This window comes from Archocentrus centrarchus, chromosome 3 (genome assembly GCF_007364275.1).
Source record: "Archocentrus centrarchus isolate MPI-CPG fArcCen1 chromosome 3, fArcCen1, whole genome shotgun sequence".
Classification (NCBI taxonomy): Eukaryota; Metazoa; Chordata; class Actinopteri; order Cichliformes; family Cichlidae; genus Archocentrus; species Archocentrus centrarchus.
The window spans coordinates 33,258,467-33,276,684 of NC_044348.1; the positions used below are offsets into that span (position 1 = coordinate 33,258,467).

The 18,218-nt window shown below is 40.6% G+C and overlaps 2 protein-coding genes across 4 annotated transcripts in view; one reads left to right on the forward strand and one right to left on the reverse strand.

Annotated features, from left to right (window-relative positions):
* phkb (phosphorylase kinase, beta) overlaps positions 1 to 3,478 on the reverse strand; it is a 96,598-nt gene extending 93,120 nt beyond the window's left edge. For 2 of the 3 annotated variants that reach the window (XM_030719353.1, XM_030719345.1), the window contains exons 1-3: positions 3,380 to 3,478; positions 2,538 to 2,640; positions 818 to 904 (exon numbers count right to left, since the gene is read on the reverse strand). In XM_030719353.1, the coding sequence (XP_030575213.1) occupies positions 818 to 904; positions 2,538 to 2,589 (139 nt within the window). In that variant the 5' untranslated portion in view covers positions 2,590 to 2,640; positions 3,380 to 3,478. The remainder of the gene's footprint in view (positions 1 to 817; positions 905 to 2,537; positions 2,641 to 3,379) is intronic. The other variant, XM_030719336.1, reaches the window with a different exon arrangement.
* Positions 3,479 to 3,930: 452 nt separating this feature from the next.
* Positions 3,931 to 18,218, forward strand: part of itfg1 (integrin alpha FG-GAP repeat containing 1) — a 158,421-nt gene continuing 144,133 nt past the window's right edge. Inside the window, exons 1-6 of the mRNA XM_030726183.1 lie at positions 3,931 to 4,173; positions 7,071 to 7,152; positions 7,326 to 7,453; positions 8,866 to 8,923; positions 9,189 to 9,266; positions 9,376 to 9,470. Of these exons, the coding sequence (XP_030582043.1) occupies positions 3,996 to 4,173; positions 7,071 to 7,152; positions 7,326 to 7,453; positions 8,866 to 8,923; positions 9,189 to 9,266; positions 9,376 to 9,470 (619 nt within the window). The 5' untranslated portion in view covers positions 3,931 to 3,995. The remainder of the gene's footprint in view (positions 4,174 to 7,070; positions 7,153 to 7,325; positions 7,454 to 8,865; positions 8,924 to 9,188; positions 9,267 to 9,375; positions 9,471 to 18,218) is intronic.

The window sequence follows — 18,218 nt, forward strand, 5'->3', positions numbered from 1 at the left end:
TAATTCTGGAAGGTGCCAGTAAAACCATACATGATGCACCAGCTAATGGTTCATTGTACAGACCAGTTATGCATTTAAACGAAAGCCTGAAATAATACAAACACATAATGACACCTTGTAAATAAAGGAAAGGAAAGTTTGAAACAGGAAATCAGGACACGTTCTGGCATTTTGATTAAACAAATCAGAAAGCTGAATTTGCAGTTCTTTTTGGACATTTAGCAGGTGAATTACACACTGAAAGCACTGCTGTTGGTCAGAAGACTCTTAAGGCCGAGGTTAAAGAGATTATGTTTAAATTCCATCATGATGCAAACTGACGTGCTACTGAGATTATGGGAAGACTGGAAGGAATTATGAAAGATTCTTTTAAAAAAATGCTTTGCTAATTTCAATACATGCGTAAAATGTGCACTGCAGTTATAGAGCTGGAGAAAATAAAAGATGAAGTCAAACGGCTGCATTATGTGATACAGAGGTACAGAAATGAGAGAGACTGCGTGGGGCACGTGGGCGTCAAAGACTCATAAACTTGATGATGTTGGACTCACTGTGGGAAATCAGGGATCTAATGTTCCTGTAATGAGTAATAATGGGGAATAGTTTTTCTTATGTTTGATGACATGGCAGAAATTGAGTGGAAATTAATAGGATTACATTATGGGGGAAAAAATTACATGTTAAAAATCAGACTGATGACAGATGAACACCTTCCATAAAGTACCAAAATGTCTGAGAACTTCTCTGATTGCCATTTATCACACACACCTTTACATTATACACCAGCAGGATGTCAATACTCAATACATGCACTTACCAGCACTGTAGTAGCGGTCCAGCTTTTCCCAGAGGGGTTCATCTTCCCGCTGGAGATTTGACAGCTTTAGAGGTTCATAGATGGAGCCTGAAGGAGGATACAGCTATTAAACACAAACACTTGCAAACACCGCACTGCATATCTTGGCCAAAACTGATGCCTCAGTAGTTCTTAGTAGTTTGTTCTTTTAATGGTTCAAATTTAGCAGCAACTTCAGAATACCTTTATTTTTTCACTGGATGTTTCCAGTTAACATAAAAGGCCACAGCTGCTCGTGGTTGTGTGACTCCAACGAACTGAAGTTGCCGTTTACACTCATGTCTGTACCAGATCTGTACGAGGTACAAATATGGGACTGGCAATGCAATACTTCTTTTTGCTAGTGCCAAATCACAACATCAGTTGCCTCAAAGAGCACTATACTGTCAGGTAAAGACCTTACAATCACATAACCTCCTCTGAGCAGCACTCTGTGACAGTGGGGAGGAAAAACTCCCCTTTAACAGGAAGAAAACTCCAGTAGAACCAGACTCAGGGAGGGGCAGCTATAGACTCATGCATAATGGACAGAAAAAACATGTTTTTGCAAATGTCATGACATCACAGTAAAGCTGACCTTTGACCTTTTGTAAACAAAATGTCAACACTTCTTTATTCTATCTGATTGCAAGAATGAGTGCATAACTTTGTGAGGTCAAAGATCTTTGACCACCAAACTCAGTTAATCTTTAGAGAGCACTGTTTCTCAGGCCTGTTGGAGAGACCTGTGCAGTGCACACAAAGCCAGCCTGAACAGATAATGCTCTGACCACAGCTGCTGTCAGCTTGGGGCTTAATAACAGGCAACAGAGAAATTACAGGAACAATACCCGCATGCCATCAGTAAATTTTGTTTTTCACTGCAACGCATCTCATCACAAAAGTCTCAGTGCACAAAATAATATTCAAGCCCCGAGCTAAACATTCAAAAAGTACTGACTCGTGAGCAGTTTCCTCTGAACTGAGCGAGTGTAGCAGTTTGAGGGAAGCCCCAATTTGTTGGACTCTCTCTATTTTCAGACACTTTTCACTTTGCTGAGATTTACATTTTAATAGGTTTGACCTTGGGTCAATACCACAGGTACTGAAAAATTCTCATTCTTACTGAAATTAGCATAATTTCCATCAGTGTAAAAGTTGCTGGGGACAAAGCCAATCCATCTCTTTTTAAAGATAACACTAAACGAGCGCAGAGGAAGTACAACGTTCCAGTTTTAATTTCTAACATGAGATCAGACAACTGTAAGCCGTCAGTGTTTGGCTGGTTTTAAACAATCCCCTGACTAACTTTGGTGACTTCATTAATACGGTAAATTCGTTTTGTGCCATTTCAGAGTCTTTCGTGCTCACTGTGGAGGAGCAATATAATTCTGCTGAGTTTAATCCACATGAGCCACACTGTATCAACAGTGTGAAATTACAGAAGATTATGGGTAATGCTCTATTTTGCACAGCAGAATTTCCAACAGCTCGAGCATGAGATTGTTTTGTTTTCGTGTAAACACAAAAAAAATGATGTTGTGACCTGAACATCGCTGGTTTGCTGTATGAAAGAACAGGATGATCAGGTTCACAGCACACGTTTTCCTGTAATTATGACACAAGTGTACGATCTAGTGTCCAGATGTCTTCACCTAAGTCCCCTTCAGCTGTTTTCCTCAGATCTGCTGCCACTACTTACCGAGTCTGTGAACTGTCCGATGGCGCCGGGTAATCGCAGCCGAACCGGCCATTCTCAAAAGGCGAATTTAAGGCCAAGCGTCTCTCTCAGCTAAATCACAAATCTACAGCAATTCACAGTAAACGAGTTAGTAGCAAAGAGAATTTTAGACGTGCACGAATCAACAATGATGGGGTGATGGCGATGATCAAGAACATGCAAGAACAACATGCAAGAAATTACAATGCATTGCATTTCTTTAGAAATGAGCAATGAGGAACAGAGTCGTGATGAATTATTATAGATGGTAATGCAATTATAAAAAGGACTGCTTTACTAAATTAGAACATCGTTTGACTAATTGTTGCACTTTATTCTCCAGAAATGTACTTCTAAATGCTATGCTTTCAGTATACTGGGCTGCACTAGGATGCACATTTTTTTAAAATCACAATTTTCACACTAAGACCTCTTTGCAAGCTGACCTTTAATCAGCAGTTCTCGCTATAATAATAGTTGGCCTCCTACAGCCGGTGACAGTTAAGATTTCAGGTGATGTTTGTGCAATATCCGTCAAATTCCCCAGCGCAAGAGTGGCAGCTTTCCCGCACAATGATTCAGGGCAACAGTTTAGCACAGTACTTTACAACAGTGCAGTTAACTAGGGGCGAGATGTCACAGCGACCTGATGAGAAGCTCCTAAAATAGCTCCTGGGTGCTGCACATTTACACCTCTGACCTTTCATTGCTTCTACCAACAGTGCAGCAGACACGTTAAAATGGGCAGAACAGGCGCATTACAAACACAACAGAGACAACCGGGCGTGTCACGCTATACAAGATCATGCAAAGTGAAGTCAGACCTGATCGTTTTGATCGGGCTTTAAATTCCAGGAGTTTCCAGCCGACATCTGCTAAGCTCGCCATGTTTATAAAGTGTTAAAAAGCTGCAATGGTAAAGCATTTCCGGTGTCTTCTTTTCAAAATAAAAGTACAATGTTGCTTCTAAGCCGTGGCTGTGAAAAGTATAAAGTTAAATTTTGGCGTGGCTTACTGGTAAATAAAACCTTAATGTTTCCGCAAAGTATGTTTTCAGTGTTAAGATATTACATTCATCTCTATTAACGCACTAATTTTTCCGCTTAATAAACGTCATGTATTTATTCTGAAAACATGCGCCTTTCGTATCCGGTTTGCACCTTGCTGACTTTCAGTAACTTAACAGCTATCAAGCCACTGGGGGAGCACGACACTGACGTAAACAAGGAAACGCTAAAATCACGTTGTTTATCTTTATTTCAGAACATAAGTCGCACGTATTTCCACCAGAATTAAAATAGCACGACATACCTTTACGTTTAAAACCGCTTTTTAATGTTATGCGTAATTACTTGAAAAGTAGCCACTATTTCCTTCTGCTGTAAAGCAGCGTGCCGTATTCCAGTCGGTGTTGTTGTTGGGTGCTACACTGGCAGGAGGATGTGGATCTTTAAATTAAGTACTTTAGCGTTTTGGTTATTTTGGGGGGGACAGTATAACACGCTTGCTCTTCAGGATGTTACGGCCGACCTTTTCGGCTCCGCCAATTCCGGGACGGTGGCGGCGTTTGGAGATTTTAACGCGGATAAACAGACAGACATCTTCCTGATCAAAAACCGTAGGTTTACGCTTCGACACTTCACAGAGCTCCGTTCACTTAACACGTCTTATTAACAGTTTGCGCTAATTATGTATGGTAGTGCTCAGTTTATTTTGGTGCATTAATGTAGAAACATTGTGCTTTTTTTTTTTTTCAACTGTTCAAAGAGCAACTCTGTAGCTTTGGTTTTTACATTTTAACATCTCATAGCAGAAAAAAAAAATCACCCATAGGCTTAAAAACGATGATTATTATAGCTTCGTGATCCAGTGAGTCTGCTCCTGCTGTACTTGTAATAAATGCACCTGTGTAAATGCACCCCCCTTCACCCAGTATGTCACCTGCCACACCAGGAATACCAACACACTGGATCTACTGTATGCCAACATCAAGGAGGCATACAGCTCATCACCTCTGCCTCCCCTGGGGGGCTCAGATCACAACCTGGTTCATCTCCAGCCTGTGTACAAACCCTTGGTACACAGAGAACCAGTTGTGACACACACAGTGAAGAAATGGTCTGAGGAGACTGAAGAAGCTCTGAGAGACTGCTTTAGCTCCACTGTGTGGGAAGAGCTTTGTGCCCCTCATGGGGAGGACATCGACAGCATCACGGACTGCATCACTGATTACATCAATTTCTGCGTGGAAAACACTGTGCCCACCAGGAGGGTACGGTGTTTTTCAAACAACAAACCCTGGATCAACTCTGAAATAAAGGCTCTCCTGAAGGAGAAGAAGAGAGCCTTTAGATCAGGAAATAAGGAGGAGCTGAGAGCCGTGCAGAAGGATCTGAGAAGGAAAATCAGGGATGGAAAAAACATCTACAGGAAGAAGATGGAGGACCAGCTACAGCAGAGCAACATCAGTGGGGTTTGGAGGAGTTTGAACTCAATTTCAGGCCACAAACCAAGCCCTAGGGTTGTGGGAGACTTAGAGTGGGTTAACAACCTGAACCAGTTCTTTAACAGGTTTGACCAGCCACCCACCCCTCCCCCAGCCCAGTCCCCCCTGCTGTCAGCCCCACCATCTTTAATGACTGCCAACCTTTCTTCTTCTTGGGACCTCACACCTCTCAGCTCTCAGCCATCACCCACCCCCTTCACTTCTGAGGACTCCATCTCACAACCCCCATCCCCCACCTCCATCTTGTCCCTCTCAACTCATCATGTGAGGAAGGAGCTACGTAAGATCAAGGTGCGAAAGGCTGCTGGTCCAGACGGCATCAGCTCCAGGCTCCTGAGGTGCTGCGCAGATCAGCTGTGTGGCATCATGGGATACATGTTCAACCTGAGCTTGAAGCTGGGGAAAGTACCACAACTGTGGAAGACCTCCTGTGTGGTACCGGTACCAAAGACCAAACATCCAAAGGATCTTAGCAGCTACAGGCCGGTAGCCCTGACATCGCATCTAATGAAGACCCTCGAGAGGCTGGTCCTCAACCATCTACGCCTCATGGTGTCGTCTTCGTTGGACCCGCTGCAGTTCGCCTACCGGCCTGGCATCGGGGTGGATGACGCCATCATCTACCTCCTGCACCGAGCTCTGACCCACCTGGAGAAGCCTGGAAGCACTGTGAGGATCATGTTCTTTGATTTCTCCAGTGCTTTTAACACCATCCAGCCAGGACTTCTGAGAGACAAGCTGGAACTGTCAGGAGTGGACCACCACATCTCCGAGTGGATACTGGACTACCTCACTGACCGCCCACAGTACGTGAGGACACAGGGCTGTGTCTCTGACAGGCTGGTCTGCAGTACGGGGGCCCCACAGGGAACTGTGCTGGCACCGTTCCTCTTCACCCTCTACACTGCAGACTTCTCCATCAACTCCCCACGCTGCCATCTGCAGAAGTTCTCTGACGACTCTGCCATAGTTGGCCTCATCACAGGTGAGGATGACTCAGAGTACAGACAGTGGACTCAGGACTTTGTGGACTGGTGCCAGCGGAACCACCTCCTGATCAACGCCGCTAAAACCAAGGAGCTGGTGGTGGATTTCCGCAGGCGCAGACCCACCACACGGACACCGGTGAACATCCAGGGAGTGGACATTGAGATAGTGGACTCTTATAAGTACCTGGGTGTTCACCTAAACAATAAACTGGACTGGACTCATAACACTGATGCGCTCTACAGGAAGGGTCAGAGCAGACTCTACCTGCTGAGAAGGCTGAGGTCTTTTGGAGTGCAGGGGACACTCCTGAAGACCTTCTATGACTCTGTGGTGGCATCAGCCATCTTCTATGCAGCAGTATGTTGGAGCAGCAGCTTGTCTACAGCTGAGAGGAAGAGGATAGACAAGCTCATCAGGAAAGCCAGCTCTGTCCTAGGATGTCCTCTCGACTCAGTGCAGGTGGTGGGAGACAGAAGGACTCTGACCAAAATAACATCACTGATGGACAAGGTCTCCCATCCCATGCATGAAACTGTTGCTGAGCTGGAGAGCTCCTTCAGTGACAGACTGCTGCATCCTAAATGCACAAAGGAGCGTTACCGCAGATCCTTCCTCCCAGCAGCTGTAAGACTTTATAACCATCACTGCTCCCAACAAAAACCACAATAGCCTACACAATGTAGGATAATATATAATATACTGTAAATAGTCCGGCACATCATGCACATTGTATATAGTGTTATTATTATTAGTAGTATTAAGGTTAATATTGTTTGTTGATTTTATATATATTCTTTTCTTAATAGTGTGAATTATTATATCTTTATTTATATTTATAATAACTGCGGCTGCTGTTACACCCAAATTTCCCCTCTGTGGGACAATAAAGGCTGTTTCTTCTTCTTCTTCTTCTGTGTTTTCTCTGCTATGACAGGTGAAAATGTGTTACGCCTTTCTGTTGAAACTAAATAAACTTTAAATTTTGCAGATGGCTTCATGTTGTTTTCTTATTGTTTCAGAGTCTGAATTGGTCATATTATTGGCTGACTCCAAACCACCTTACTTCAAGCCCAAAGTTCACGTCAAAGACATTTTGGGAAAGTATGTGTGTGATATACATGTCTTTGTTTTATTTCACTACATTTAACCTTATAACGCAACAGTCCTTGTCTGCACTGAGCATGCTCACGCGTCAGGGTTATGTTTACTGTGTCCTTCCTGTACTTACCTTGCACTGACTCTCGTGGCTCTGTATGGGTTTCTTCCTGTTTCAGGGGCACCGGCATCACCAGTGTGGTTCCTGGAGACTATGATGGAGACTCTCAGATGGATGTCCTCCTTACAGGTCCAGACAACCAGAACACTGTAGTTTTCATCTTTTGGGGAAACAACCAGACATTAGGTACAGCGCTAACAGTGATTCTTTTATAAATTTGATTTGAACGGTGTATTGTCTTACATACTCTTTTAGTCTGTTGGCACTTCCATCCATCCATCATGTATTTCCTTCCAATTATCCATTCAGGGTCATGGGAGCAGGCTCTTGAGTCTGTCCCAGCTGTCACAGGGCGAGAGTCAGGGTACACCCTGGGCAGGTCACTGGTCTGTTGCAGGGCTAACACATAGAGGCAGACAACCATTCATGCTCGCATTCACAATTTAGAATCACCAATTCACCAAACCCCATCTTTGGACTGTATTAGGAAGCCAGTCCCTGGAGAGAATCCACCATTTAATTCAATTTTAATTATGTAGCGCCACTTTACAACAACAGCTGTATCAAGACACTTTATGGGGTGGCTGTATCTCAGGAGGTAGAGCAGGTCACCTATTGATCAGAAGGTTGGCGGTTCGATTCCTGGCTGCTCCGGGTTGCATGCCAAAGTATCCTTGCTTTACTGAACCCCAAGTTGCTCTCCGACGGTAGTGTTGGAGAATGAATGTGTGTGTGAATGTTAGACAATAAAAGCACTTAGCCTAGTTACTCATGGAAGTGCTTGTGAATGAGTAAATGGGTTGTATAAGCGCTTTGAGTGCTCAGAGTACAAAAGCGCTATATAAGAACTAGTCCAACTAGTCCGTTTACCATTTACCATATAGTATAGTTTCCTTACAGTATTAGAGTGTACAGTGTCCCCCCATAACTTTTCATTTGCTGTTTTAGAGTTGACATTGCAGCATTTTGCAGTGGAGAAACTACAGACTATTATTTATTTCACCTTTAGGACCCTTGGGAGAGTCACTGCCACAATATCATGACTCAGTGGGAAGCTGTAATTTAAAATATATTTTTGATTTTATTAGCAAAGCTGTACATTTCCTTTTATGGCCCATCATCATTTAGTCCAGAACAAAATATTTTCCTCTTTCATCTAGGATAGAAGGGTGTATATATATATATATATATATATATATATATATATATAAATATATATATATATATATATATATATATATATATATATATATATACACACACTGTGTGTATATATATATATATATATATACACACACTGTGTGTATATATATATATATATATATACACACACTGTGTGTATATATACACAGTATATATATGGTGACAGAGTCTTGCTAATTTTAGTATTTCACCATCTTTTGGTTAAAAGAATAAACATAGACGCTCATCACCCTGTGACCGTTTTAATGTGTATATTGTCTTTTTTTGTTGATTTATTGGCAAAAAAAGCTTTATAAAAATAATCTTTATAATCTATATAAATCAGTGATTTGTGTGCCTTGTTTCTGTCAGGCTATCATTACTCAGGGCCTGTTTACTCTGTTTGTTTTGTGCAGATATTGGTGGGTGGGTCAAGTTGAACCGGACCTTTACTGATCAGCCTCTTGTCATGGAGTGAGTATCAGTGTGACTGATGGTTATAATAAACTGCTTTGGATTTAAAGTCATTTGTTTTGTACGTTATGTTTTGCTTCCTTCAACATTGACAAAGCCTCAAAAATCAGCAGTTAGGTGGATCTGTGAGAGTATCAACTGAAACTAAAAAAATAGATTTCTTGCATTAGTTTGCCTTTTATTTTGTAAAGAATCTAACTACCAAAATCAGTCTATGGCATAATGAAGTGTTCTCATTTCACTAAAAATATATATCTTTCCACAGTTTTAATGGGGACATGATTCCAGATATTTTTGGGATTGCCGAATCTTCCTCGACTGAAGTCTGCTCTCTTACCCAAAGGTAATGTAATAATTTCCAAACTAACATTTTCCTGTGTTTATTTCTTTTTTCGTTTCTTTTTTTTTTTTTTTTAAGTCTGTTGTTGTCTTATGGTTTTGGTTTCCTTCAGGATTCAAGTGTGCAGGAAGGCACTGAATTCAACTGGTACCATGCGCAAGCCTCATTCTAACGCTTTCATTGACCTCAACAAGGACTTCACTGCTGGTAAGCCTGTGATGTTTAACCAGTGTCTATGAGAAACAGCTGTATAATGTTTCAGTGTCAGTGTTATCAAATCTTTCAGCTTTGCATGTTTTGAAAACTGCCACAAGGCAAGAATTTGGATGGAAAAACCTCATAAGATTCTTTATTACACCCGTACAGAAATGCCATTATGATAGAAACCCTCCTACGTGTTGGAGGAAATGTGGAAACCGAAACGCTAATCACTATCATATTTTTTGGAATTGTCCAATTATTAAAGACTACTGGAAAGAAATAAACAATGCCCTACAGGATATTTTCAGACAGCACATTCCTTTAGAGAGCAAGCTCATGTATTTTTGCAACATACCTCAAGAAGTCTCAAAAAGGGAAAAATATCTAATGACCATCTTATTAACAGCAAGTAAAAAGAGCATCACCAGAAAGCGGTTATCACAGGATAAGCCAACGCTAGATGACTGGATGGATATAACATTTAACATATATAAAATGGAAAAAATAACAGCTTCCCTCAACCATAAGAGCGAGCAATTCAATTTCAGTTGGCAAAGCTGGGTCGACTACGCAAAATCTAGAAGACCCGATTTCATTTTTAGAAATCAAGCTTGACATGGCCTCCTGACAGTCTACTCTCCGACAATAAATAAACTCAAATAGTTTTAAATAAGTTTGCTTCTTAATTGTGTATTTCACTTATTTACATACTTTTTAAAATTTATTTAGGTATTTTTTATTATTTTTTTTTTTTCTTTCTTTCATAAATTATTTTCTCTTTCTTTCCTCATTCCATTAACATTGGGCTTCTTCCCCGGGAAATAGAGTTATAACAGTTCTATGTTAATATGTTGCACAGAAATTTCCATGTTACTTTTTTAAGTACTGAACGTAACACTTTGACACTGTGAATATATGCTCTGTAAAACCTTTTTCCCAGAAAACTAATAAAAAAAAAGTATAATTGAAAACTGCCACAAAACCTTGTGAAAAGGTTACATTCAACTGAAGAGAAGTTGTCAGAGAAACTAGCACAGACTGCGTATTGGACAAGTGGCTCTGATACTACTGCACTGACGTGTAATGAAGGCACACAGATTAGGTAAATTACCAATTTTCATATAATGCACATCATGGAGAAGAAGTGCTTTTGTTTTTTGATTGTTTGCTTCCTTTTTTTTGCTTTAATGACCTGTCTTAAATGGATATGTAATAACTTTTGAGTGCAGAAAGAGGTAGATAGAAACAAGGCAGCCAGACCAGTGCAGCTCTCATGCAGCCAGCTGTGCCTGTCAGGACACGGTGGCTGGTCAGTGGCTTTATGTGCTAGAGAAAGTGAAACCAGTCCCATTTGATTCTCTCTTGGATCAGAAGATAAGGCGGTCCAGCTGAAGAGCAGGCAGAGAACATGTGGTGTTCTGATACCAGCAGATGTGAAACCATTACGGGCCCGATGACATGTGACCTCCATTGTGATTTATGGTGCAAAAAGCATTTTGTCTATGCAAGTCAAATATCCAGATGTTGGTTTTAGGATACTTCAGGGTCAAGTATTTGGAAAGCATACTACTTGTGTTACAGTGGAATGTAGATAATTCACAGTACATGGGTAGTGTTATTATGTTTGTGAGTACCTTAGCTAACACATAACTAACACTAGAAGGGCACTTGGTAGAATGCATACCTCCCCCACCCCACACCACGCTGCAGTAGATAGCAACCAATGTTATCATACTCAGTCACAAATTACTATTAGAACAGAAAGTTATTTAATTGTCTTTTAAAGACTGAAAAATAAGATTTTATATTTTATTTAAAAATGAGATCCACATGAACAAATAAAGGCATATATGGTCTGCATATATTTTATTCAGTTTATGTACTGTAAGATGAAGTGATGTGTTGTTGGACCCATACGGAATATTTCATAAATTTTGGTTGAAATCATTTTGAGATATATCACTGATATTCAGACAGTCAGTCAGTCCAGCCTACTGTAAACTGTAGTAATCACTATCTCCATACAGCTGAAAACATAACCTTATGGTACTCTGAGACATAAAATCCATATAGTATCCTTCATAAATTTAGTGAACGTGAAATGAATGTTGTGTTTTTATACTTTTTTTTTTTTCCACGCTAATGCTGACCTCAACTCTTCCAACAAAAATCTCTATGTGCAGATTTTTTTTTTTTTTTTTAAAGAAAGAACTTCAGGAACCTGAAAAGAGACCAAAACATATTTAATGCCACAAGTTCAACTTGACTAGGAGAGAAGGGAACAGCCATTTTCTTCACCAGTGAATGGAGAAATCACCTCATTCTTGTTCTACAGCGTCTCACTCCTGTCCTTCTGCCCACTAAGTGTAGCGCTGTCACTTATACTTATGGGAGGATTTTAGTTTTTCCTGTGGAAGCTAATCCTTGTGTTTAAGGTAATCAGAAAGGATTTAGTCATGTCATACTCACTGCAGGTATCTTTTTTGAGCTGTGAGGTTTTATTCCCAAGGCTGTCACAGTTTAACCAGAGAAGATTTTAATTCATATTTAATCTGTTTAGGGATTAGGAGAAAGTCAATAAATTTTGTCTTTTTGTTTGCAAATTGAAAAAAAATATAGTTTCTTGGTGGTTGTTTTTAATACAAATTAGAATGTGTTTCTTTATCAAGTGAGCTGCAGCCTGTCAGTCAGAGTGATGGCCGACGTGTCAGCTGTCCTTTCAGGTTCTCGGCTGCAGGAAATCGTATCTCGCAGTACATGTGTGTAATCACACAAAAACATAAGGGCAGTGATCATTATAGTAAAACCTTGTGACTTTTTCAAGTGAACTGCATTCACTTTGCAGTGGTGAATGTGCTGAAGGGAAACAGAGCTGACGGAGGAGGACCTGTGGTTAAAAAAAAAAACTGCTGTACATCTGGTGGATGTCAGGCTCTTTGGCTGCTGCTGTCTGTGGGAGCATGCAGATGGAGGAAGAGAAAAGTAGGCAGGAAGTGATGGAGCGATAATGCTGAGCTGGAAAGGATGGATGGTTTGAAATAAAAGGATGCCTGGAAAGATAAAGGGCAGAGGAAGGGGGGGCTGAGCAAGGCGGTGGGTGAGTCTTGAGAACGGCTCAGCTCGCTGTCTGCTGTGACCACCTGCTCCTCTAAGCGGTACCGGCTGGAGCATAACAGTGCGGCTTAAGCAGGGAGAGAATGAGTTTTGAAGACAATCTGGATTCTGTTAGCCCGTCAAAAGTCAATTTGTTTTTCGAGTGAGATTGATGCTTTTATGTTCATATTATGAACATCTATCCATCCATCACGTTTACCATAATTCAATCTGGCTGTCTGTCTGTCTGACTCAATACTTAAGTCATAGTTAAGCAGCATGTGAGAACAGTAGCAACAGCAGTGTTGTAGTTTTCATATAAAACAAGGACGTGTTTTAAAAAAAAAAAAAACTGTAAAGGAGCGGGCTCCCCTTTTGATTGGTGGGTTGTTACTGTGTTGTCGGTCCGTGTCCACAGACACGGTCTGTAGACTCCAGAAAGTGGGGATCTAGCAGCTGACCGAGGTCACTGAGCAGCTGCCAGGAGCTAGATGGTAAGAAACTGGGGAATCCCAAATTTCCAGGTATAGAGCCGGTCTGTTTATAGTAACATCTGTTCTAGGCCTTATGATTATGCAGCCTTATTGATTAACCTATGATCCCAACTTCTGATTGGCTGAGCATTGTCTGTGATGTTGGTTAGGAATGACTCATGGCCATAAATAAAACAGACTGTGATCAATATTAAAGCCATACCTACTGCTCAGCAATATTGCTTAAATGTAAACAGCATGGTTGCATTGTGTTTTGTACACAGTTGCCTTATAGTGATGCTATACATAATGTATGGATGGATCAGCAGATTATGTAGTATAGGTGCATTATCTAGTAATATTCCTGAACACACATGAGCATAATATGATGTGAATACCTTGTTAGTATGCATTATATCTGGCTTAATGATTATAGATTATATAAATAGAAAGAAATTATGTAGTATGTACTTTCCCTATTTTTTTTATTTTGTGGTTACCAAAAAGTCTTTGAAGAATTGTTAAAGATAATCTCAGAATATCAGCATGCTTAAAATTGTTTTTAACTTAATAACTATTGTTAATATTGAAAATATATTTTTTACTGTAATACGTAATATATCTTTTATATCCTAAAAATAGACTCCAGGTTCCAGTTAAGTCCATATAGCTCAAGTAAAGCATGCACCTTTAGGTCACCTGGAGAGAACTGAACTAATAGAAGCATATCTGTTTAAACATGTCAGGCAGAGAACTGAGAACTGCATTTTGAACAAGAGTTCTTAAAGGTTACAGTCACTGTGCAGCTGTTATATTACTTTATTGAACGCTGGATCTAGCCAAGAAAGCCTAATAAGCTGGCCGCCCAGTTTATTTATATACTAATCAGCCATTAGTCACAGGAGAAAGAAATGTATTGCACCACTAGTAACAGTAGCTAGTAATTAATTGGCAGTCCTTAAGTGGTAAACTTAATGCCTTTTCAATTTGGGTGAGGTCTTCATGGTAAGGAGGGTCCAGTCTCATTTTACAGTGAGGTGTTTTGTTAGTGTGATTCAAGGAGGATGGAGGCTGTTGCAGGGCTGTGTCATGACCCCAATCTAAGTCCAGTGTCATCCCTGTAAATAGCCCCATAGCAGTGTATTGGGTAACCTCCCTACATCAGCACTGCCAGCAAGGGGAAAAAAAAGTAGGGAATTGTTACCTGGCCAGTGTCAAGGCCTCATTTAGTTCACTTATTGGGCACTTCAGCCAGCCAACCTGGCGGTGACATCCTGCAAATGGCTCATCATCTCTTTTGTTACTATCATCCTCTGCCAGCCTGTATGTCTAACAGCAGCACATTCATAACAGTGTCATGCTCATTTGTTTCCCAGTTATTTTATCTGTTTTGTCACACAAACAGGGGGAGTTGAGGCCCCTTTAATGAAGTGTTTTTTTTTTTTTTTCCACTCCAGAGTTTATTGTGTGAACTTTATGTAATAAAAGTAAAAATTGACATGCATTTAAAAAAAAAAAAGACATATGATATAGACATACTGAACAAATCGCTTTTAAACCAAATTGTCAAAATGATGGTCCTCAGGCTGATATTTGTTAGCACCTGGAAGGGGTGATGCCACAAAACAAAAGTACGATATATTTCTATCTGTTTTTGAACCGCAAAATAAAATATATCATTAGGCATTGTGCTGACATTGTAGGTGTAGCTGTTTTCTTCTGGTTACCTGTCACCACAGTGACATCTAATTAACAGGAAAACTGCTTTCGTGGGACAGCCGAGGGGTCCGGCTTTATAGAACAGACAGCTGATGTGAGCAGGTGCTTCAGTGGCCATCAAAGCTTCTGTAATCATCAAAGCGAAAATGACCACAAGAGATGTCCTTATCTTTTGAATGATGTACTGTAGGAGTATTCACCCTCATAAGATCCGTCTGTGGTAGAGGATCACAGTAACCTCCAGGGGCCACATCACTTCATGTCATTTCAAAAAGAGCACCGCTAGGAAGGAAGCTATCATGAGCACGATAAGAACTTGTTTGAGAGAAAGGTAGTAATTGCAGAGTAATTATAGATGCCATTTTAGGGGAAAAACATGCACAAAGACAGCAATACCAGCATAAGGATCCATTGCTAGGCAACGGACATGGTAATGCTCCGTGCAGCATCCAATTAAACTACCTCTGTGTTGAAGTGGCTTGTTGATTGTGTGACTAATAATGTGGTGGTGGGGGGACAGAACAGATTTGCCACCTAACAAGGGTAGCCAAGAAGAAGAATTGATTATACAGGGATTAAGTTTACATTTGGTGAGGCATTTTTAATAGCCACTTTGGAATCAGGACACTTGCCCAGAGGAAAGGAGAGAGAGACATTCACTAACTGACGAAGGATATTACAGGAATTTCAGGCGACAACAACCAAACCAATGCAACATTTTATTGTTTTTGTCTAATGAGAAAAGTGATTTTATTTATTTTCCAGCATATTTCTGTTATTTTTGATCAAATCTCAGAGAAGGTATATTTAAGAAGTGAAAGTGTAAAAGGCACCTTAAACATTTCCTAAATACGGGATAAAAAGTATTTCTTATTTTGATGGGTGGCACAGTGGTCCAATGATTAGCACTGTTGCCTCACAACAAGAGGGTCCTGGGTCCAAATCCATCAGCTGACTGGGGTCCTTCTGTGGAGGTTTGTGCTCTGCCCGTGTCTTTGTGGGTTCTCTCTGGGTACTCCAGCTTCCTCCCACAGTCCAAAGACATTCATGTAAGGTTAATTGGTGTGAATGGTGGTCTGTTTCTCAGTGTTAGAAGAAGAAGAAGAAGAAGAAGAAGAAGAAACAGCCTTTATTGTCCCACAGAGGGGAAATTTGGGTGTAACAGCAGCCGCAGTTATTATAAATATAAATAAAGATATAATAATTCACACTATTAAGAAAAGAATATATATAAAATCAACAAACAATATTAACCTTAATACTACTACTAATAATAACACTATATACAATGTGCATGATGTGCCGGACTATTTACAGTATATTATTATTATTATTATTATATATTATCCTACATTGTGTAGGCTATTGTGGTTTTTGTTGGGAGCAGTGATGGTTATAAAGTCTTACAGCTGCTGGGAGGAAGGATCTGCGGTAACGCTCCTTTGTGCATTTAGGATGCAGCAGTCTGTCACTGAAGGAGCTCTCCAGCTCAGCAACAGTTAGGCAGTGGCGATCTGTCCAGGGTAAACCCTGCCTTTCTCCCTGTGACAGCTACGACAGGCTGAAGCCCAACAATGACCCTGAATTAAAAGAAAGTGGAAGAAAATTTATGGATGAATCTCATCTTCATTTTTCTGTACAGTAAAGGTCAAACCTTCAGTGCTCTAAGCACATTTTTGAGTGGGAAGGGACTTTAAATACTTTAAATACATGTCACTGGTATTCATTTATCCTTGACTGTACTGATGTGCTGCCCCAAATATAAACACTGCAAACATTACTTGTTGGCAGGTCTGATTTGTGGAAGTACCATGTCTGTCATAATTGAGCTAGTTTGATAAACTGATAATAATAGTTACGTTTGCCCAACAGCAGACGTTCAGCCACTGATCAAATGATTAAATAACTTTTTTTGGTGTAAAGGAAAAAGCTGGACAGAATACAAAAGAAAGAGCACCCACAGCCACATGTAGCTCAGGTCTTCATTAACACCTCGGTTGCATTCACATCTCACTCTTCTACTGTATAGAAATCTGATTGTGTGAATTGGCTAAGCGCTGTTTATTTACTATCTATCTCTAATTGAAACTGAAGTGTTGTAGAGCATTTTCTCTCATGTCTGTGGCCGTAGCCTGAGGATATAGCCTAGTCACATCTAAAACATTAAAATAAATGTATTTTAAAAAAAAACACACACATAGAACACGAACAATAAATTCATGTTAATGAGCCAATTTAAATTGTTACATGTGTCAACCAGTTGCATGCATGTTCATACATTTAATACACAATTATTTTGAGATGATAGAAGGCTGTGTTGATGGTAGTGTCATTCTGTCCTTGTGTCCAGGGAGAAAGATTGCAAGGACTTTAGAAGAAAAGTAAAATATTAGAGAGACTTATTATCTAAAAATGAATCTTACTGACCTCTGAGATCCATTTTTTTAACCTTTAGAAGTCACTACTAGCAGGATGACATTTTTGTCTTTTGGAGAAATGTGTCAGCCGTTATTGGATGAATAGCCATGACATTTGGTGCAGATTTTCATTATAGCCAGAGGATGAATCTTCATAAATTTGGTGATCCTTTGACGTTTCCTCCAGCACCACCAATTGCATAAAACTGCATATGCATACATTCAATAGTCCAACAGAAATTGTTGTTTTAACTTTCACTGCTATCATTAGTTTGAAATGGTGTTTTCTGTAATATGACAGATTACCTGCGATACTAAAACCTGCTAACCCTTTGGGTACAGAAAGACTGACTCAGATCTTCAGTCAGAAGAACTGTCAGTTGACTTAGCTCCACCCTTAGTGAAACACACTGCTGACCAGTTAACACATGACTGAAGTTCCCTGCATAACACTTTGAGTATGCTTCTTTAAATGTATGGCTAAGATCCATAGACAAATCAGGGCTACCAGGCAAGTTTAAAGCTTGGATATAACAGCATGGTGTCTTGTCAAGGATGCTCTGGCTGCTTCTTGTATATGAGGTCCCTATATCCACTGTGGAGACTTTGGAGAGGAAAGTTAGTACCCATCTCCGGAGATGGTTGGGATTTCCCAGAAGTCTCAATAACATCGCCCACTATGGTAACACCCCATAGCTCCTGTTGCCCCTGAGGTCCTTGGAAGAGGAGTTCAAGGATACATGGGCAAGGGAGGTGCTGATGTACAGGGACTCGAGAGATCCTAAGGTGGCCCGGGCACACCAGTGGTGTGAGGACTGGGAGGAAGTGGAGTGCCCAGGCTGCGGTCCTGGATGCAGAGTCCCTATTGCGCCATAAAGATCTAGTGGGTGTGGTGCCGCATGGTAGAGCAGGCTTGGAACTGGTTCCAGCACCACAGTGCAAGTAAGGCAAGGGGAAGGAGAAGCAGAGGCTGATTTAGGAGTGTGTAGAGTAGAACCACTAGCTTAAGGAAACAAGGGGCTTGGATACGGTGGGAGTAAACCATGGACTGG